This window comes from Rhinatrema bivittatum, chromosome 8 (genome assembly GCF_901001135.1).
Source record: "Rhinatrema bivittatum chromosome 8, aRhiBiv1.1, whole genome shotgun sequence".
Classification (NCBI taxonomy): Eukaryota; Metazoa; Chordata; class Amphibia; order Gymnophiona; family Rhinatrematidae; genus Rhinatrema; species Rhinatrema bivittatum.
Window position 1 is genome coordinate 10,721,669 of NC_042622.1, and position 23,214 is coordinate 10,744,882.

Below are 23,214 nucleotides of genomic sequence, written 5' to 3' on the forward strand. Positions count from 1 at the left end.
AGGTGAGTTGCTATGCCAGCGAGACGCATGGTGAACACTTTGGGGTCATTTTGAGAGGCCAAAGGGGAGAACTTTGAATTGGAAATGAAGATACTGCACAGGAAGCGTAAATAGTGACAATGGGAGAGGTGAACAGCAATGTGATTGTATGCATCCTTTAAGAAGAGAGGCAAGTCAATTCTTGGGTCAAAACAGCAGGAAAATGGATGACAAGGATGTCACGTGGAACTTTTCATAGTGAATGAAGCAATTGAGTGCTCTGAGATCCAGAATGGGGTGGAGATCTCCCGTTTTCTTGGGGATTAAGAAGCAGTAGAAGCATTGGCCCTGTTGTGAGTTGGGAACTGGTTCTACTGCACCCATGAGAAGCCACTGTAGTTCCTGGCGAAGAAGGGGGAGCTGATCTGGTGGGAAATGAAGCCAGAGTAGGTGGAGGTGAAGCAAAGAAATCGATGAAATAGCCTCTGGAAGCAATGCTCAGTTCCCAACAATCTGAGGTGAGAGCTTGCCATGCCTCTGAAAAATGACAAGCAGTCTCCCACTGGGGTGAATGGGTAGGGATTTGGAGGCAAGGCAGGACTAAAAAAGGAAGAGTTTGGCCAAATAGATTGTGGACCTTGGCAAGGTTCTTGATCCCTGGGACAAGGACTACCTTGAGAATAAGCAGCAGGAGCTTGAGAGGAGAAATGTGGAGATTGGTGAGGGCAATTTTGAGAGTAAAAAGGCTGCAAGCTGCGATGTTTGTTGATAGGCTATTTATAGAAAGAATAGTAAGGCTGCTGTCTGTATTGGTGAGATAGAAAGGGTTAGGACAAGGAGTGCATATCCATAGCCTAACCTTGAGGTGTGTAATAGCCTCCTTCACCTTATCCACAATCAGTGAGCCCAGAACATTGAGCATCCACCAACTTCTCGTGGATGTCCTTCCTGAAGCTAGAAGCCTTGAGCCAAGCCAGATGTCTTGTGGCAAAAGTCACTAAATCAAAAACTTCATTAGAGGACCTGGTAAGATGTTTTGTACTGTGTTTAGCATCTGCCAGCAATTGTTGAGCTTCAGCTGACACTGGTTCAGGGAGTCAGGAAGTAACACTTGAAGTTGGTGCAAGAGACCATATAAGTATTGTGCTACCTGTAGTTTGTGAGACGCGATGCAGGAGATGAAAGCCGCTGATTGGAAAACTCATTTTCCCATGCTATCCAGCGAGGGTCCTTCCCTGGTGGGGCTGGTGCATGAGACCTGGAGCGCTTTGCTCGAAGAAGGGCAGTCTTCATAATAACGGAATCCGGAGGTATTTGAGAATGACAATGACCTAGGCAGGACTGAACCTTATACTTCACGTCCACTGATTTGGAAACCGGGAGACCAGTGAATGGCATGGACCAGATTTTTAGTTAAGCATCCAGTAAAGCATCATGAATGGGACCCGCTCTAGTTTTCTTGAGTGGTTGCAGGAACTGGAAGACCCCTTCATACATCTTAGTTGGTGCTTCATTCCCCAAAAGACTGAATCTGTTAGCCACAGCCATTTTGGCAAGGAACAGAGAATAGCAGAGAATAGGTAAAATCGTCGGGGAGGGACGAGGCGGGAGTTGAGAGGTACGGAGAAGATGAGACAGAAAAACACACTGGAGAATCCAATAAGTCCAGGGATCTGGACCGTGGTCTTTTCCGTGATGGAGATGGTGAGGGAGGCAATAGTTGAGGCCTATCCAGGCCAGGTAATCTAGGAGAACGTAAGGAAGGCAGAGAGGGAGACGGAGTAGATACTGGTGTGAAGTGAGCCGGCGGTGTGCAGAAAGCTGGTGAAGATGGAGTAAAGGATATTTCGGGATGTCCATGAAAAAATGTTGGAAGAACGCCTGCCAAGGATTTCTGGGTGAGAGGATCCAATAGGTCTGGCGGTAGTCGTGCTGTGTCTGGGCTGCAGACTGAAGAAGATGAGTCAAACAAATGATCAGAAGGAGCAAACCAGTTCTGTGCTGACTCAAGATCTGGTTGAACAGGAACCATGGGCGAGAACCCATGAGTTGGTTCACGAAAGGAGTCCACAAGTGATGCAATTGACTTGTCCTTCACTTTCCTTGGCACAATGGAGTGAGGTGGGTTGTGAAATTTAGAATGCACTGAAAATGTCACTGCCTTTGATGCTGTGCAGACTTCTGCGGTGCCTTTGGCATGGTGTCCATTGATGGCACGGTATCCTTAAGTGCCTTTGGCGCAGTGCCCTTCAGCGCCTGAATGCTTTTCGATGGCACATGGGATAGTGATGCTGAAGACATATGGTCTCGTCACTCAGAGCTCTTGTGTGTCATGGACAAATCTGAGCTTCTGTGTCCTGAAGAGGTATGGCAGACACTATTGGCATAAAAGAGGATGCCAGAAAAGAGACGTGATTGCTCTCAGTGGTTTATGGCTGACCCACAAGCAAGCAATGCGCTTTATGTGGGCTGTAAGTGAGATCTAGCATGGGAGATAAGGCCAGTGGACCTCTGAAGTCACTGCGGGAGTCACGGCTGCTGAATGGGCAAGACTTACATCGGTCGGGTGGGGAAATCATCCAACTTCCATTTAGAAGACTTCGCCTGCAGGAATTCATACTTGACCTTAAGATCCTTTTAGCAACGCATTCTGGGAGACATGCAGCTGCATGAGTCATGCTGAGGTCCTAAGCAGAGGGAGACAGACATAAACATCCCTCGATGACATTTTTGTGGCATTGAGAACAAAGATGGAAAGGACAAATCCCTTTGCGGGAGCTTACCTCGGGTAAGGCAACAAAATGGGAAAAGAATAGAACCAACTGTTCATGAAAGCGGACAGAACGCAATTGAGGAGGGAGGAATATGCAACATCCAATGGCTCTTGGTACCTATCTACTGCAGCGGTACGGGATGATTCCAGAAGTTTCAGCTGTGCATCAGGACGCAGTCTGATCATGTATCCCATCTGTGATTGCTGTCCTGCTAGTCCACGGAAACCTTGCTGTTGACCTTACAATTTCATATTTGTGAGATGATGGGGAAGAGGAACAGTGTGGGGAGAGGAGATAGTGCATGTCTCCTTGACTCAGAGCTGAAGAACCGTGGTCCTTATGTGCTGCAAACAGGCTTACAGGATCTACTCAATGAAAATGTGGCTCCTAAGTGTTATGTTGGCATCTAGAATTTTCTGATTTTTCAGCCTTGGCATGTGCCATACATTATTCTGAGAAACCCAGAATTGTTTCCCCTCATCCTTACAAGTAGATCCTACTTCTGCTAGTTCTGCTGTAATCATCTAGTTCTTTTTGTGGGGAAGAGGGGGAGGGAGGAGTACCTTAAATCCTCAAGTGGCTGGACTTCCAGTCCAGTTGAAGCTTTGATATTAGAGGAGGAGTTGTGGGCCTTCATTTTTGACAGCTGAGGCTTCTTTCCCTTTTTTTTGTCCCGTAGCCCTTACTGTGTTGTACACTGACAATGCAGCTTGGGAATATGGGTCACATTACAAATCGTTCCTCATTCTCCTACCATTCAGCCCCTACAAATGCATATGAGGCCATGACAGTAGCATCACCCATGGGTGCATCTAGGCCTGTTGCTAAGTTGAGGTGACATGGAACCAGTGGACTATCTTTAATATTTTTGTGAACGCTTCCCTTTGATACTGAGCAGTGCATGGCAGTGGAAACTGTGGTGCTGTAATGTCTAATATTATGTAACCACCTTACTTGACTCTGAGTTTTAAAAGGGGCATATAAACTTTAAAATCAAAGGCATCCCGTGTTTTCAGTGCCCTGCCCAGGACTAAGAGCATTAGTGAAGCTTTGAGTCAGATAACTTTCTGCTTCTTGTAGTCCAGCGCCCTGTCAGGAAGCAGTGCCAGTCACAGGATTGTATGCATGCATGGGCGTGAGGCCGTACTGCATTCTGCCCCTTCCTTGGTGTCCTTCCCACAGCCTGCTTTGTAGAGCTGCACAATATTCTCATGCCTCCTTTTCAGCTTTTATAACCTTTTTTCCTATCTTTTCTTTTACAGGAGCGCCAGACCCGAAACAAACAATAGCAATAAGCCTATTCAATGTTCTGTGTAACCTGAACTGATCTCAGATTCAACTGTGGGAGAGGGGGAGAGAAGAAATATTCTTAAAATAGAATTAAACTGAAATTCTGGTGCTGGATCCTGGCATTGGGACAGACAAAAGCTTTTGCTTCTGTGTAAGATCTCTTGCAGGGGAAAATAAGACCCTCCCGCTTTGTACTACTTAGAGGAGGGTGCTCCTCTTCTCCCCTCCCCCCTCCTCCCGTTTTCTTACCCAGGTGGATCTGTGCTCATGTATTGCTCTAAAAATTCTGTAGAATCCGGTTTAATAAAGGTGGATCTGTTGTTCCTCTTCGCTTGTAAGGCAGTAAATAATGCTTACCAAATACAAAATTAGGAAAAGCAACTTCAGTTGCTTCCCAAAGATTTTTAAAAATTAAAAATATTCATTTGCCAGAAATTATGCTTCTGGTTTTTCCTGTTCACTCACTTCCCAAACCTCATGCACATTCTACACGGACCTTTGATTTTTTGCGTGTGTGACATTGCATATAAAACATTTCCACATTTAAGAAATATTGACGTTCTTTTGTATACCACCCCTCATTTTGTCTTTAACTTTCAAAATTAACTTGCTGGTTTTGATTAACTATCTTCCCTCTTTTTTTTCTCCTCCCTCCCTTCTCACCTGGTCAGGAAAATCCCCTTGAGATTAAAAGAAAAAAAAATTGATTCCTATAGGTGAAGTAGTTTTGCGAGGAGTCTGCTTCCTTCAGCTGCTGTCACCTTTGCTCACATGCGCATTGGGGACTGCTGCTGCCACGCACGGGTGCTGCTGTCTTACTGGCAGCCCTTATGCTGCTTCTATGGAGTTTGTGACTCGAGTAATGCGAGGCTGACATTTCAGGCCATTTTTGGACAATATGTTAAAGCATTCAGGACCTTCTCTTGGTCAGGCTTGGGGCGTTTTGGTCTTCTTCACCCTCCCTCTCTTTTTTTGCCATTTACAATTATTTTGTTTTAAAATTGAAATAAGTGTTACTGTAGGAGGTGTGGAATGAACAGAGTGGTGCTTTGGGTATGGCTGGTCCATTTTCACCCCTATGTTTTTTTGGCTTGGTAAAATTAGTGTGGACAACCTAACTGGCCTCTTCACATGAGATCTTTTACTGGTTTCCTGATGCCCCTGCATTCTACAGCTCCTCCGTGGACATTTTTTAAAAAGTAAAAAATAAATCATGCTTCATTTAGGTGTCCTTGTGATTTTACCAAAAATAAATCTATTGCTCGCTACTTAGACGGTAGACAGAGTTTTGGGGCAGTAGGGTTGGGGGGAGCTGAATTGACTGCAGTAGTCTGGAGGAAAGGATGCTGCATCACAAAAGGTCACATTTTGGAAAGAAGATTCTTGGGCTCCTGTTTAACAGCTCTTCGGATAAGCATGCCAGGGCCGCATTCACATCCAATGAGGACATGGAATTTAATTGGCACCATTGCAAAATACCTTTTTTTTTTTTTTTAATGAAATTTTGTTTTGGTTTTGGGGAATTTTTCTCTGAACATGAAGAAGGGAAAATGTATTGGAGATGGGGCAGAAGCTGGATCTGTAACTAACGCATGGGATGCTGGTGCTCCTCTCTGATGCTCTAGCACACGCAAAGCTGCACGCCTTTTATTGTAGAGGATCTTTTACTATATTAGAAAAGCAAATATCTTCTGAAAACTATTTACTCTAAAAAGGACCTTGGATTTAAATAAGAAAGTTTAAAGTGTATCATTTAGACTTGTATTTAGCTCGTATCATTTCTGTCTCCGGACTGTTGCTACCTGGATGGAGTAATGGATGACATTGGATTTAACTTTTCTTTCCTCTAGGAGACTTACAAGCCTTAATAAACGATATCTATTTAGCAAGTTGAACGTCGTACTTCCCCCTTTTTGTGCTCATTTTTTTTAATGCTGCTAAACTACCTAAACCATGTAATCAACTACAGTGAGCCGGGGTGGCTGCTAGGTGACCTTTTCCCGCTACCCCCAACTCCCCTGGGAGCTGTTTAGATACAGACACTTGGTTATGTTATACAGATGTGACAGTTTTATACTTCAGGAGGATTGGGTCTGGCAAGGAAGGGGGCACATAGATCTCTTTTGTACAAAAGCTTGTATAAGCCACATGAAGCTGGAATTGTAAAATTAAGGAATATCCAGGGCTTCTGATGGTGAACAGTACCATAGCACTCTGTGTAAACACTGATGGAACGTGCTTATGTGGGAATGAACAGCTTTTTGTGGAATTTGGAAACTGGTAGGTGATGGGCAATATGAAATAAGTTTTGTAGATCAGTCACTAAATGAGCACCACTAGCCTTTCCCTGAAGATGGACAAATTGGACAAGTCTTTAATTCCCATGGGAGGGGGGTGTTCCTTTGTTTACCCTCCAGCCTGTGGGAAAACAGGTGCTTTCTCAACTGTGAGACCCTAGCAAACCAGGACTGTACCAAGGTTGATGATTTATTCCACTTAGTATAGGCCTTACAATTGAAGAATTAATGTGGAAAAGGTATAATATGCAATGGAGACATTGATTTATAACCACCACCAGTAGCTGTATCAGGCCTAGAGAAAATTGATTTCTTACTGGCTGTAATCACTTTTATTGAAGTCACTTCTTAGAATTAGCTAAAGCTGTGGTATGTGAACTCTTGAGCCTACATGGCTCACTTCTTTAGATCATATCCACCTTACAATAACATTTGGTGTAGTTTCAAACTGGAAAAAAAAGTGACATTTCCTAGCGTGTAGCAGATGGACTCAGGACCAATGGGTATAGTGTACTCCTGTTAGCAGTTGGAGACGGATCAGATTTCAATCTGACGTCAGCCCCTAGTACATATTCCCCTGCAGGAAGTGCAGATCCTCAGTATTTTCCGTCTCCAAAGCAGTTAGGGACTATCTGCACGCTCTCAGAGTGTTAGAACTAAACTACAAAGAAACCCAAATTTAAGAAGAAAAGATACTTACGGAAGACTAGCCCAGCTCTCCTGTGGTGATACCCTCGGGTCCCTCCCCCAGTTGAGATTCCCGATGTGATTTCTGTGGTCCCTCTGTCCGGCGGCCGAATCGCGGCGGGGACCTAGCCGGGCGTGGCTGAGAGGCAGCGGGTGCACCCTCGAGCGTGGCGGTGAAGGTATTTACCCTCACCCCCCGCAGCCGGAGACCGCCTGGAGCGAAACCGGGAAGCGCCGAAGACAAGGTAAGGTAGAAATCCTCATTTGTTACCTGGTCTCCGAGGATCGAGGAGAAGCGCAGGTCAGCGACGAGACCAGCGCCACCTGGTTGATCCACCCTAGCAGGGACAGACCCCGGTTAGCCCAAGGGTCTGCCACGTGGAGACCCTCAGAGGCGGTCACCATCTTGTCTTCATTCGCCGCTCCGTTCGCCGCACAACCGAACGCACAAAGTTAGTTTTAGGCGCACAAATCTACTTTTGTGCATACGTACGCGCACATAGCTTGTGCGCATAAGCTACACGCACATAGGCGAGACGCACAGATTACGTGTGCCACGAGCTGTGCGCATAAATAATTCTTGGGCGCTCAGCCGCGCACATATCTTACACTCGGCCCGGGCGCACAGGAGCGCTTAAGATTTACGCGCAGTCAACTATGGTACCACCAGAAACTGAGCTAAAAGCGCAAGATCTCTGCCCGGCATGCCACATTAGGGCTGCACAGAGCGAGGCGGCTGATGCCCTATGTTCCCAGTGTGAGGACGCCCTGGGGGACCCAGGCCAAGGCTTTGCGCACCCAGGGCCGAGTACCAGCTCCTCGGGTGACACCCCGGACCTTGTAAATCCCAGAGGGACACCCCCTCAGCCGGGGACCCCCAAAGAGCCGACGCCACTCGGCTTGGACCCTGCGTCGCTCTCATGGGTGAAATTTTTCAAGGGGATCCACACCTTTGTTCGAATGCAAACTGAAGCTTCGCATCCACATGCTCCACGAGAGGACCCTGATGCACCAGGCCTCTCGAGAAAGATACAGGCCTCCAAGATCCAGAAGTCCCATTTATGAGGACTCTGACATATCCGAAGAGGAGGCCGAACCCCTGGAAGAAGGAGAACTCCCCCCGGGGACAGAACCTCACCGCACCATGAGACGCTTTTTCGCAAGGGACGAACTCCCGGACTTAGTCTCACAATGTCTCTAAGGAGCTCGCCATCCCGGCCCCAGGCACTCCAGGGGAACCTAAGCCGAACCCCCTACTGGAAGGCCTCCGCCAGACCTCTTGCCATTTCCCGCTGTTACAAGCTGCACAACAGCTAATTGACCTGGAATGGCGCACCCTGGAGTCCACCTTCAAAGGGGGACGAGCCCTGGCAGCCATGTACCCCCTGGACCCGGCAACCAAAGACCTCTTTACCTGCCCAAGAGTGGACGCCATGGTCTGTGCGGTAGCTAAGCGCACCACCATCCCAGTGGAGGGAGGGACAGCGCTCAAGGATGCCCACGACGGGCGCCTGGAGTCCATCCTGAAACAGTCTTTCGACGTCACCGCCATGGCTCTTCAAATCGCGACCTGTTGCACCGTGGTAACACGTGCCTGCTTATCCCAAGCCAGGAATAACATCCCAGGAGAAGTCATGGAACCAGCATTATCCTTTCTAACGGATGCTGCCTCCGACCTCATACGCACAGCGGCCAGAGGGGAGGCGTCCTCAGTGGCGGCTAGGAGACAACTCTGGCTCCGAAACTGGTCAGCGGACGCATCCTCCAAAGCTAGACTCATGAGGATGCCATTCAAAGGATCCCTCCTGTTCAGAAGCGAACTGGAGAAACTGGCAGACAAATGGGGAGACTCCCCATTGCCGTGCTTACCAGAAGACAAGACAAAGAGAAACCAGCGGCCCTTCCCCAGATCATCCCGGGGCAGAGGATCACAGCGCTTCAACCCTTATAGCAGGAACAGCTATCAAGCACCACGCTCCACAGGCAGAAACCAGTCCTTTCGGAACAAGCACAACAAGAGAGGAACCGGCTTGGGTTCAGGCCCCAGCCGCACCCCACAATGAGATTCAGCCGACCCGTCTAAAGGAAGAAGCCATAGGGGGCAGACTTAACCCTATTCTACCGCAGATGGGTCGAGATAACTTTGGACAAGTGGGTCCTAGCCATCATTCGGGAGGGGTACTATTTGGATTTCCTGCGAACCCCTCCGGACAAGTTTGTGGAATCTCCTTGCCACGACCCCGCCAAGAGGGCGGCAGTGGAATCCACGCTAAACAGACTTCTGGCTCTCAAGGCCATCATACCGGTACCTCCACAGGAAGCAAATATGGGGCATTATTCCATTTACTTTATCGTTCCGGTCCATCCTGGACCTCAAGTCGGTCAACTGTCACCTGAGGATCCCCCGCTTCCGCATGGAAACCCTGCACTCCGTGATAAAGGCAATACAACCGGGAGAGTTCCTTACCTCCCTGGATCTCTCAGAAGCCTACCTGCATATACCAATTCACCAGGAACACCAGAGATATCTACGCTTCAAGGTCCTGGATCGCCACTACCAGTTCCGGGTGCTTCCTTTCGGGTTAGCCACAGCTCCCCGGACATTTACCAAGGTAATAGTGGTGGTGGCAGTAGCATTGAGGAAGGAAGGGATCCTGGTACACCCTTACCTAGACGATTGGCTGATCAGAGCGAAGTCACCAGCGGAAAGCCACCAAGCGACCAGCAGAGTCATAACTCTACTAGAGAGCCTAGGATGGGTGGTTAACACAAACAAGAGTTCTCTACAGCCATCCCAGTAACTGGAATACCTAGGAGTCCGATTCGACACCAAAGAAGACAAGGTCAGCCTGACCCTCATGAGGAGATCAAAACTGTGGAACCAGCTGCAAACACTACTGAACGACCCTCGTCCCACAGCATGGGATTACCTGCAAGTCCTCGGGCTGATGGCATCCATGCTGGAAGTAGTGCCATGGGCAAGAGCTCACATGAGGCCCCTTCAGCACTCTCTCCTATCAAGATGGAGCCCACGGTCCCAGAACTACACTGTTCGGCTGGCACTCCCGAGCAGGCTCCGGACCTAGCTACGGTGGTGGCTACAGACCAACCACATAAACAGGGGATCAAGACTATCCTCCCAGACGTGGACCCTGCTCACCACAGACGCCAGTCTACGAGGATGGGGGGGCACACTGCGAGGAGTTAACCGCCCAAGGGCGGTGGAACACCGAAAAGGCAGGATGGTAACATCAACCGCCTGGGAGCAAGGGCAGTCAGTCTAGCCTGCCTACGGTTCGCCCACAGAATCTGGGACAAAGCGGTAAGGGTGATGTCAGACAACGCCACAATGGTAGCCTACATCAACCGACAAAGGGGCGCCAGAAGCCAGCAGCTGTCGCTAGAAATAGACCCACTGATGGCATGGGCGGAAGCAAATCTCCAGGAGATCTATGCCGTCCACATCGCCGGGAAAGACAACATAACGGCGGACTACCTCAGCAGAGAGAGCCTAGATCCCGGAGAATGGAAGCTGTCGGCCTCAGCATTCCAGATAATAGTGAACCGGTGGGGGACACCAGTCATGGATCTTCTGGCAAGCAGAGCCAACGCGCAAGTACCCAGATACTTCAGCCGCAGACGGGAACCGCACTCTCAAGGAATCGACACCCTGGTGCAGACCTGGCCACCGGGGACTCTACTATACACCTTCCTGCCGTGGCCCTTGCTGGGCGCAGTCATTCACAAGATACAGCTACACAAGGGACTAGTTCTTCTGGTGGCTCCAGATTGGCCAAGAAGACCGTGGTACGTGGACATGAGAAGACTACTGTCAGGGAACCCTCTTCCCCTGCCGCCTCACAGAGACCTACTACAGCAAGGACCGATCCTCCACGAGGACCCAGCTCAATTCTCTCTTATGGTCTGGCCATTGAGAGGGCTCGCCTGAGGAAGAACGGATACCCAGGGGCTGTAATCGACACCCTCCTCCGAGCACGCAAGTTCTCCACCTCACTAACATACATAAGGATTTGGAGAGTATTCGAAGCCTGGTGTAATGATCACATCAACCCACGCTCATTCAAAGTTCCAGTGATCCTGGAATTCTTACAGAACGGGCTTCAGAAGGGCCTGTCCCTCAATTCCATCAAGGTACAGGTGGCAGTTTTATCGTGCTACGGCTCCAAGAGCAAAGGCGACGGCATAGCTTCTCACCCAGACGTGTCACGCTTCCTGAAGGGAGTCAAACACATCCGCCCACCTCTAAAGTGGCCGGTACCTCTATGGAATCTCAACCTCGTCCTGGACTTTCTAGCAGGAAACAGTTTCAGACCCCTCCGAGGCCTGTCTCTCCGTCTCTTGACTTTAAAGACTGTATTTTTGCTGGCAGTCTGCTCAGCCCGCCGCATCTCGGAACTACAATATCTGTCCTGCCGTGAACCGTTCCTCAGCTTCACACCGGGATCCATACAACAACGCACGGTTCCCTCATTCCTCCCCAAAGTGGTCTCTCACTTCCACCTTAACCAGACCATCTCACTCCCATCGGCGGATGCCCTGAAGAATTCAGAAGAAGTCCAGAGCCTACGCCACCTCAACGGCGGCAGACTCTTATCCAGATACCTAGAAATATCGGAACCCGTAAGAAAGACGGACCACCTTTTCGTCCTTCACAGCGGGAAGAAACAAGGGGAAGCGGCCTCGCGGGCCATGATAGCCTGCTGGATCAAGGAAGTCATCAATGCGGCCTACGTAGAAGCAGGAAAACCCCCGCCTCTACAGGTTAAGGCCCATTGGACCAGAGCCCAGGCAGTGTCCTGGGCGGAGACCAGAATGATGTCACCCGCTGAGATTTGCAGGGCGGCAACATCGTCCTCCATCCATACTTTCTCCAGATTTTACCGTCTCGACGTTCAAGCTCGGGAGGATACAGCATTTGCAAGGGCAATACTGAGTGGGTCACGGGCAGCCTCCCTCCCGGTTCGGGAGTAGCTTTTATACATCCCATTGGGCCTGAGTCCATCTGCTATACGCTAGGAAATGGAGAAATTACTTACCTGATAATTTCGTTTTCCTTAGTGTAGACAGATGGACTCAGTATCCCGCTCTTGGCCGCCGGACACATACATGACTCAAGGGTAAGCCAGATTTTCATTTACCCAGGATATCCACCCTACCGGGTGTCGACGCTTCAGGTTGAGCTCCCTGGTGGTCTCCAGCTATAGCTCACCAACCAATCTATTAATCAGGTTAATCAAGTTTTAATGTTAATTAAGTTATAAAGTTATTCAAGTTATAAATTTAATCAATCAGTCAGTCAAACATATATCCATGATGCTTTGCAAGGAAGAATACTGAGGATCTGCACTTCCTGCAGGGGTATATGTACTAGGGGCTGATGTCAGATTGAAATCTGATCCGTCTCTAACTGCTAACAGGAGTACACTATACCCATTGGTCCTGAGTCCATCTGTCTACACTAAGGAAAACGAAATTATCAGGTAAGTAATTTCTCCATTCCTTTTCAATTTGGTTAGTTTGAAAATGTGAAGACAGTATTTTATTTTTAAAATATGTCCATAAATGGCATTGCCTAAAGCTAAATGGCCTTATTCAGAGGTACAGTTGGTACAGGGACAGCATGGGGTTGTTTTCTAGGTCTTCGTTTTGGATACAGCATTTACTTTGGTTATGGACTTCCCTGTGGCCCCCATCAGAGTCAGTGTGTGCTAGTCATCGACGAATGCTGATTGGAAAAAGTGTTTCAACTTGTAATTTTGCCATTTTAATGTGCTTTTGAATTTTCAGTCAAGTAATTTCGTACCATCCCTTGTCCTATCCATACTACCGAGGTCAGCAGTTGCTGCTTGCTGTTGTCACAGGGTTTGACGCACAAGCCTCAGATAACCAACGTGGAAAGCATCCTGCTCTTTCATGCAGTACAAGAGGTGTAACTTTCATAGCAATGGGCAGTGCAGAGAGTACATAGGTTCACTTTTCCCCACCTTTAAACATTACCAATACATAGCTGGACACTGTTGCATTGCTACTGTCACTTCCGGAAGAAGAGAGATTCTGACCTATCCCTCCCCAATTTGCTCCTCTGCATGGCGGAATGCCCTTCTTCATCGCTAATTTAACAATATAGTGAGGTGCCCAGTTGTCATTTCTGCACATGCTGGTACAGGCCTTACACGGTGCAGATTTGGCTTAGCTGGACAGTAGCAAGGAAGAGGGATGACTGGAAAAACAGTGTGATTGCCTGCTATATATTTACAGATAGATTCTCCCTTGCACCTCCCCCCCAGGACTTCCCTCCTAGGTCCTCGAATGTGTGTTCCCCCTGCCTGCAGTTCCTGGCTGCTGGAGGAATAACAACAGTAATCAGGAGTCATTGGTCACTGTCTTGTAGTTGGGCTTTAACAGATATCTGCCTAAACTCTGGGCTGGTTATTCCTGCTGTAGATTCATGTGGTGTGATGTACACTTGTATCACACACATGCTATTGCAAGGTGTATAAGGTGAGTACTCTGACTATAAGATACATAAGAACATAAGAAAATGCCATACTGGGTCAGACTAAGGGTCCATCAAGCCCAGCATCCTGTTTCCAACAGTGGCCAATCCAGGCCATAAGAACCTGGCAAGTACCCAAAAACTAAGTCTATTCCATGTTACCATTGCTAGTGGCAGTGGCTATTCTCTAAGTGAACTTAATAGCAGGTAATGGACTTCTCCTCCAAGAACTTATCCAATCCTTTTTTAAACACAGCTATACTAACTGCACTAACCACATCCTCTGGCAACAAATTCCAGAGTTTAATTGTGCGTTGAGTAAAAAAGAACTTTCTCAGATTAGTTTTAAATGTGCCCCATGCTAACTTCATGGAGTGCCCCCTAGTCTTTCTACTATCCGAAAGAGTAAATAACCGATTCACATCTACCCATTCTAGACATCTCATGATTTTAAACACCTCTATCATATCCCCCCTCAGCCGTCTCTTCTCCAAGCTGAAAAGTCCTAACCTCTTTAGTCTTTCCTCGTATGGAAGTTGTTCCATTCCCCTTATCATTTTGGTAGCCCTTCTCTGTACCTTCTCCATCGCAATTATATCTTTTTTGAGATGCGGCGACCAGAATTGTGCACAGTATTCAAGGTGCGGTCTCACAATGGAGCGATACAGAGGCATTCTGACATTTTCCGTTTTATTCACCATTCCCTTTCTAATAATTCCCAACATTCTGTTTGCTTTTTTGACTGCCGTAGCACACTGAACCGACGATTTCAATGTGTTATCCACTATGACACCTAGGTCTCTTTCTTGGGTTGTAGCACCTAATATGGAACCCAACATTGTGTAACTATAGCATGGGTTATTTTTCCCTATATGCATCACCTTGCACTTATCCACATTAAATTTCATCTGCCATTTGGATGCCCAATTTTCCAGTCTCACAAGGTCTTCCTGCAATTTATCACAATCTGCTTGTGATTTAACTACTCTGAACAATTTTGTGTCATCTGCAAATTTGATTATCTCACTTGTCGTATTTCTTTCCAGATCATTTATAAATATATTGAAAAGTAAGGGTCCTAATACAGATCCCTGAGGCACTCCACTGTCCACTCCCTTCCCCTGAGAAAATTGTCCATTTAATCCTACTCTCTGTTTCCTGTCTTTTAGCCAGTTTGCAATCCATGAAAGGACATCGCCACCTATCCCATGACTTTTTACTTTTCCTAGAAGCCTCTCATGAGGAACTTTGTCAAACGACTTCTGAAAATCCAAGTATACTGCATCTACCGGTTCACCTTTATCCACATGTTTATTAACTCCTTCAAAAAAGTGAAGCAGATTTGTGAGGCAAGACTTGCCCTGGGTAAAGCCATGTTGACTTTGTTCCATTAAACCATGTCTTTCTATATGTTCTGTGATTTTGATGTTTAGAACACTTTCCCCTATTTTTCCTGGCACTGAAGTCAGGCTAACCGGTCTGTAGTTTCCTGGATCGCCCCTGGAGCCCTTTTTAAATATTGGGGTTACATTTGCTATCCTCCAGTCTTCAGGTACAATGGATGATTTTAATGATAAGTTACAAATTTTTACTAATAGGTCTGAAATTTCATTTTTTAGTTCCTTCAGAACTCTGGGGTGTATACCATCCGGTCCAGGTGATTTACTACTCTTCAGTTTGTCAATCAGGCCTACCACATCTTCTAGGTTCACCGTGATTTGATTCAGTCCATCTGAATCATTACCCATGAAAACCTTCTCATTACGGGTACCTCCCCAACATCCTGTTCAGTAAACACCGAAGCAAAGAAATCATTTAATCTTTCCGTGATGGCCTTATTTTCTCTAAGTGCCCCTTTAACTCCTCGATCATCTAATAGTCCAACTGACTCCCTCACAGGCTTTCTGCTTCGGATATATTTTTTAAAGTTTTTACTGTGAGTTTTTGCATGGTCATACCTAAAACTATTTTGAAAGATACATTTTTGTGTACTCCCCCCCATAAAGGAGGAGTATGGTAAATGGATAGTTATAATCTTTAGCTATCATCATTCAGTAGCTGATAATTGTTTGGTATGAGTAGTGCAAGGCTGCTCTTCAGTCTGCTGCACCCTATCATGGGTGTAGGGAAGGGTAGAGTAGGCTAGGCTAGTACAATTGGTCATTTCTTGTGAAAATCACACCTACACAATCTGCAGTGCTTGGGAATGCAGGGGGTGGGGGGAGAATCTAAGAATGATCAGTTCCTAATGATGACTTGTGAGTAAATAACTTGAAAAGAACTGTTCACATATATATGCTACCAAAACCTTCTGAAGCAGCTCTGGCTCCCTCTGCTACAATTCAAAGGATCTTCCTTGTTTTCATTCATTAATTTAATCGGAATTATATTTACTGTGCAATGTATGTATAATTCTGCCTGCTGGACTGCCAGCACATTTCAAATCATGCTATGCTCTTTGCTGTAAGGAATGCAGCTAATTGCAACTGTAGAGTGTGGGCCTGGGTCAGCAAGGAGTGAAGGCCATCTTGCAAGACGCGTGGGCCATATGAGGTTCAACTACAAAAGAGAACAGAGACTGATAAGAGATGATCTATGTCTTTCTACAAAGTATTGCAGGGAGATGAAAAATAGCATGGAAAGTTGGATATGAAAGAAAGAAAGGAAGAAGAACAGATGGGTGCAAGTGTTCTAGGGAAAGTAAGCTCCATCAGAATGACACATTTAGAAATGATCTATTCTTGGCAAAGTTAACTAGAAAAATGTATATAAGCTTTGTAAGATTGTTACATAGGCAAGGAGGAATTACAAGCAGTTCAGTGTTGTTTACTGATCCTGTACCCTCCTTCCCAGACACACAGGCTGTGATTGGCAATCATTTATTTCCTATAATAAACATTTTATGAAATTACTAAAAAATAAAAAAAGGAAAACAAAATCCCTGTGTCAAAAATCTATTATAGTTCTCTCTAAAAAGAAAAATTACTACCTGAATATCAGATAAATATAGAGAGAGAATATGTTGCTGACTGTGAACATGGAGATGTAAGCACTAATACAGTCTGCATTAATGCAGTTTTATCATTAACATGAAAATCTAAATAATGGCATCTGCAAGTAGGTACATAACTAGATATAACGAAATATTTCTATGATATACCTAGTTAATGACAATCTAACAGACCAGTTAGCCTGACTTCGGTGCCAGGAAAAATAGTGGAAATTGTTCTAAGCATCAAAATCACAGAACATATAGAAAGACTTGGTTTAATGGAACAAAGTCAACATGGCTTTACCCAAGGCAAGTCATGCCTCACAAATCTTCACTTTTTTGAAGGAGTTAATAAACGTGGATAAAGGTGAACTGGTAGATATAGTATACTTGGATTTTCAGAAGGCATTTGACAAAGTTCCTCATGAGAGGCTTCTAGGAAAAGTTAAAAGTCACGGGATAGGTGGCGATGTCCTTTCGAGGATTATTTATTTATGAGCTTTTAATATACCGACATTCGTAGGACACATCACGCTGGTTTACAATTAACTAGAAGAAAAGAAATTACATTGAACGGGGAGAGGGGAGCAGGCATGAAGGTGGGAAGAAGTGGTGGGCAGGGGGTGAGTAAAGATAGAGTGAGAGATAAAGAGAGAGGTTGAACAGAGAGTGGAAAGTAACCAAAAATAACTTATTAACATAACATAACATCATGGGAGGAGTATATCATATAAGTGGATTATTCGTATGGAACCGTACACACATATACACAGAGCAGGATTACAAACTGGCTAAAAGACAGGAAACAGAGAGTAGGATTAAATGGACAATTTTTTTCAGTGGAAGGGAGTGGGCAGTGGAGTGCCTCGGGGATCTGTATTGGGACCCTTTTCAATATATTTATAAATGATCTGGAAAGAAATACGAGTGAGGTAATCAAATTTGCAGATGATACAAAATTGTTCAGAGTAGTTAAATCACAAGCAGATTGTGATACATTATAGGAGGACCTTGCAGGACTGGAAAATTGGGCATCGAAATGGCAGATAAATTTAATGTGGATAAGTGCAAGGTGATGCATTTATGGAAAAATAACCCATGCAATAGTTACACAATGTTAGGTTCCATATTAGGTGCTACCACCCAAGGAAGAGATCTAGGTGTCATAGTGGATAACACATTGAAATCGTTGGTTCAGTGTGCTGTGGCAGTCAATAAAGCAAACAGTCTGTTGGGAATTATTAGGAAGGGAATGGGAATGGCATGTTCTTATGTTCTTAGTTATTGCATGTCAAATAAAGATATATTCCCTCATAAAGCAAAACTGTCTAGGTAAGGCCACCACCACAGAACAAGAAAAACATGAAGACAGAACATCAGGCTTAAGTGTGAGCACTTCAATCCGTATAATGAAGGGTGCGCGATATCTTCTGTGGTAAAGGATGGGATGATTTCTGACATCAATGATAAATAATGTATACTGTTCTCACAGTACGGTGCATTTCTGACATCAAAGCATAGCCTTTTAACTCATTAAGTTAGATGTGTATATTACGGATTAAGGACTAATATAAGAACATAAGAAATTGCCATGCTGGGTCAGACCAAGGGTCCATCAAGCCCAGCATCCTGTTTCCAACAGAGGCCAAACCAGGCCACAAGAACCTGGCAATTACCCAAACACTAAGAAGATCCCATGCTACTGATGCAATTAATAGCAGTGGCTATTCCCTAAGTAAACTTGATTAATAGCAGTTAATGGACTTCTCTTCCAAGAACTTATCCAAACCTTTTCTTGAACCCAGCTACATTAACTGCACTACCCACATCCACTGGTCACAAATTCCAGAGCTTTATTGTGCATTGAGTGAAAAAGAATTTTCTCTGATTAGTCTTAAATGTGCTACTTGCTAACTTCATGGAATGTTCCCTAGTCCTTCTATTATTCGAAAGTGTAAATAACTGATTCACATCTACTCGTTCAAGACCTCTCATGATCTTAAAGACCTCTGTCATCCCTCCTCAGCCGTCTCTTCTCCAAGCTGAACAGCCCTAACCTCTTGAGCCTTTCCTCATAGGGGAGCTGTTCCATCCCCTTTATCATTTTGGTTGGCCTTCTCTGTACCTTCTCCATTACAACTATATCTTTTTTGAGATGCGGTGACCAGAATTGTACACAGTATTCAAGGTGTGGTCTCACCATGGAGCAATACAGAGGCATTATAACATTTTCTGTTTTATTAACCAGTCCCTTCCTAATAATTCCTAACATTCTGCTTGCTTTTTTGACTGCTGCAGTACATTGAGCCGACGATTTTAAAGTATTATCCACTATGATGCCTAGATCTTTTTCCTGGGTGGTAGTTCCTAATATGGAACCTAACATCGTGTAACTACAGCAAGGGTTATTTTTCCCTATATGCAACACCTTGCACTTATCCACATTAAATTTCATTTACCATTTCGATGCCCAATCTTCCAGTCCTGCAAGGTCCTCCTATAATGTATCACAATCCGCTTGTGATTTAACTATTCTGAATAATTTTGTATCCTCCGCAAATTTGATAACCTCACTCATCGTATTCCTTTCCAGATCATTTATAAATATATTGAAAAGCACTGGTCCAAGTACAGATCCCTGAGGTACTCCACTGTTTACCCTTTTCCACTGAGAAAATTGTCCATTTAATCCTACTCTCTCTTTCCTGTCTTTTAACCAGTTTGTAATCCACAAAAGGACATCACCTCCTATCCTTTAGTTTTCTTAGAAGCCTCTCAAGAGGGACTTTATCAAACGCCTTCTGAAAATCCAAATACACTACATCTACCGCTTCACCTTTATCCACATGTTTATTAAACCCTTCAAAAAACTGAAGCAGATTTGTTAGGCAAGACTTCCCTTGGATAAATCCATGTTGACTGTGTTCCATTAAACCATGTCTTTCTATGTGCTCTACAATTTTGAGCTTGAGAATAGTTTCCACTATTTTCCTCGGCACTGACGTCAGGCTCACTGGTCTATAGTTACCCGGATCGCCCCTGGAGCCTTTTTTAAATATTGGGGTTACATTGGCCACTCTCCAGTCTTCAGGTACAATAGATGATTTTAATGATAGGTTACAAATTTTAACTAATAGATCAGAATTTTCATTTTTGAGTTCCTTCAGTACCCTAGGATGCATACCATCCGGTCCAGGTGATTTGCTACTCTTTAGTTTGTCAATCTGGCCTATTACATCTTCCAGGTTCACAGTGATTTTGTTCAGTTCATCTGATTCATCACCCCTGAAAACCATCTCCGGAACTGGTATCTCCCCAACATCCTCATTAGTAAACAAAAGAGTAAAACAAATTTAAATTAATAAGAAAATTCCATAATGTCAATAACTCCCTGCATCTGATAATCCCTACATATACTTATTAATCTGCATAATGTTCCCACTTTACTATAAGGTAACATACAATGCTCAAAACCACAAACAACTTAGGTACTTAAACATTACATAAAAATATATATTTCACTGAACTGACTACATAAATTCATTCATCGCATTCTAATCAAACTCTGTGGTTTTTCGTTGGTAATGACACACAAACACATAAAGACAGACAACAATTAACAAAAGTTTGAGCTAAAAAATTAGACCAAAAAAGTATTTGGATTGATCCAAAATAAAACAAAAGTCAAGATTAAATAAAAGAACATCGGTTTAAAATACTGGGAAAAATTCTTTAGATTCTGCATCTGGCAGAGCAGACATCTTGTTAATCTGCAGAAATAAAATCTCACGTACAAAGAAAAATTTGTTTCATCTTTTAAATCTAATCACATGGCAAGACAAAAACAGTTATAGGATACATTTTCATTTCTAACAAAAGTAGGAAACTACTGTGATTATTTTACACAACTTAAAAAAAGAAAGAATCCCATTCTAACTACATACTATTTTATTTATTAAGCAAAGCAAGCAAAAAGCAGAAAAGTAAAAAGGAAGTTTATCATCTCTATCAGATCCCTGTAGAATCTGCTACAAATATCTGCTCAAAGATCACAGCACTCTGAAAATTCTGTTTTTCAATTCATTCAACGATACATGTTGTAATGTAGAGTCCTTCACTAAATAGTTTCTATAATATTTCATTACATATAATAAGGATAAAAAATTTTAAAAAACTTATGAACATAGTCATATGACTTGCACTCCAGTCTGATTCGGGACCAAAACATACATTATGGGGCGGATTTTAAAACGAGCGCGAATAGCCTACTTTTGTTTGCGCTCCAGGCGCAAACAAAAGTACGCTGGATTTTAGTAGATACGCGCGTATCCGCTAAAATCCTGGATCGGCGCGCGCAAGGCTATCGATTTCGTATAGCCGGCGCGCGCCGAGCCGCGCAGCCTACCCCCGTTCCCTCCAAGGCCGCTCCGAAATCGGAGCGGCCTCGGAGGGAACTTTCCTTTGCCCTCCCCTCACCTTCCCCTCCCTTCCCCTACCTAACCCACCCGCCCGGCCCTGTCTAAACCCCCCCCTTACCTTTGTCGGGGGATTTACGCCTCCCAGAGGGAGGCGTAAATCCCCGCGCGTCAGCGGGCCTCCTGCGCGCCGGGACGCGACCTGGGGGCGGGTCTGGAGGGCGCGGCCACGCCCCCGGAACGCTCCCGACACGCCCCGAAAACGCCGTGCGGTTCGGGCCCGCCCCCCCCCGACACGCCCCCTCCGAAAACCCCGGGACTTACGCGAGTCCCGGGGCTCTGCGCGCGCCGGTAGGCCTATGTAAAATAGGCTTCCCGGCGCGCAGGGCCCTGCTCGCGTAAATCCGCCCGGTTTTGGGCGGATTTACGCGAGCAGGGCTCTGAAAATCCGCCCCTATATGCAGAGAAAATGGATAAGACAGTTGCTCTCTCTGTTTCTTGATCAAAGCCATTCACTTTCTTTAACTCACAAACAAGTATTTATTTATCCATCGTTTAAAGAAGTCATACCGTATTCGTTTCTGTACAAATTCAATACTAGACATCAAGAGAGGTATACATACTTCACTGCCAACGAAACCAGACTTTCTTAAACAATCTACTAAATTCAATTCATTTTCTTTAAAAATCAACTCATTTCTCCACAACTTTAATTCCCCTTCAGTCTGTTTATAACTTTTAAACAGAAAAATCAATTCATTTAAACAAGTTCTCCCCTCTATTTCTACTTGTGTATGAGAATTACTTTCAGCTGTACAAATCCTCTGCTTCCTCGTATCTGCTAACTCAATTAACTCTCCAGCTTCCTGTGTCCTTTCAAGTTCTAAAACTTCCACAGCAAATATAAATTGAGACTGAGTTGTGATTCCTGGAGTGGATCCCCACTTGGGCAGACAGCAGTTCTTCACTGCGATGCATTAATAAAGTTATACCATGCCAACAATCAGACATAACTCTTGATGCTACACGGCCCCCTTTTTTTGTGGAAATAGTCGGTCTAATAAATGTACAACACTGAATGACTACTTTCCCTACTTCACAGAACATATAACGCTAGAGATCTTTGACCATCATAATAGGCATTATTGTGTTATGCTTCTTCGCAATTTTTGCACTCTGCCTTATTTATAATCATAGGTCAATATTATCACCTCAAATTATTTTTTATATTTTTCTATACTTCATCACCCGTGATATTAAAATATGTCCGAAAACGCCGAGAGAAACCATGTTGAATATATAAAACAAGCCCTTGAGAAAGGACATTATCTAGTCCAAAACACAGCACTGTGTCGGACAAGGAGATCGCAACATGTGGACAAGGAGCAGGCTATAAATTTAAAGACTGCAACAAATTACAATACCTTACAGAGAGTTCGGAGTAAATATGAAGATTGCACCAGCATCAAAATTGAAATCTAAGATAAGTTGAAGTTTTCATAGATCATGGACATATTTTAATATCACGGGTGATGAAGTATAGAAAAATATAAAAAAGAATTTGAGGTGATAATATTGACCTATGATTATAAATAAGGCAGAGTGCAAAAATTGCAAAGAAGCATAACACAATGATGCCTATTATGATGGTCAAAGATCTCTAGCGTTATAAGTTCTGTGAAGTAGGGAAAGTAGTCATTCAGTGTTGAACAATCAGACATAAACAGAAAACCCGATTCCAAACAATTTTGGGGGGAATTATCCTTTTCTCTCTCACTAGGCTGACAATAGTTCTCTCACAAGTCCAAAACTTGCAAATGTTTTTCCAGAGACTTTGCCTTCTTATGCTCCTATAAATAATCTCGGAGCCCTGCAAGAAAGGCTGTCGATAAAGAGCCGGCCTTGTAATCAACACAAACATGGGCTAGATTTTGCTGCATTGAACCTCTTTGTATTGTGTTCCAGTACAAGCTTATTAAATGGAAATGCTGTGCAAACCAAATCTACAGGCAAACAAACCAGTCAATCATAATAAGCTTTCACTAGGTTTGCTAGAAAGAATCTAAAAATGAGTGGTCGTCCCCACACCAAATTAAAGTAAATAGTGCACTTTTATCTACAACTGGCCAAAGAAAATCTTGTACTTACAAACAACAAAGAAAAATTAGACTTACATTCTCCAATCTTATGGAGCTTCATATGGGATCAAATGCACTTCCTGTCTGCTTCAAGCAGGGTATCCAAGGTCCTTCACTACCTCTCA

At 44.7% G+C, this 23,214-nt stretch overlaps 1 protein-coding gene across 2 annotated transcripts in view; it reads left to right on the forward strand.

Moving 5' to 3' along the window:
* YTHDF1 (YTH N6-methyladenosine RNA binding protein 1) overlaps positions 1-23,214 on the forward strand; it is a 74,977-nt gene that overhangs the window by 38,418 nt on the left and 13,345 nt on the right. The window contains exon 5 of one of the 2 annotated variants that reach the window (XM_029614918.1): positions 4,016-5,938. The exons of the other annotated variant lie outside the window; for it this stretch is intronic. Coding sequence (XP_029470778.1) covers positions 4,016-4,042 — 27 coding nt within the window. The 3' untranslated portion in view covers positions 4,043-5,938. Of the gene's footprint in view, positions 1-4,015; positions 5,939-23,214 lie in introns of those variants that run through there. 2 annotated transcript variants of the gene reach the window in all.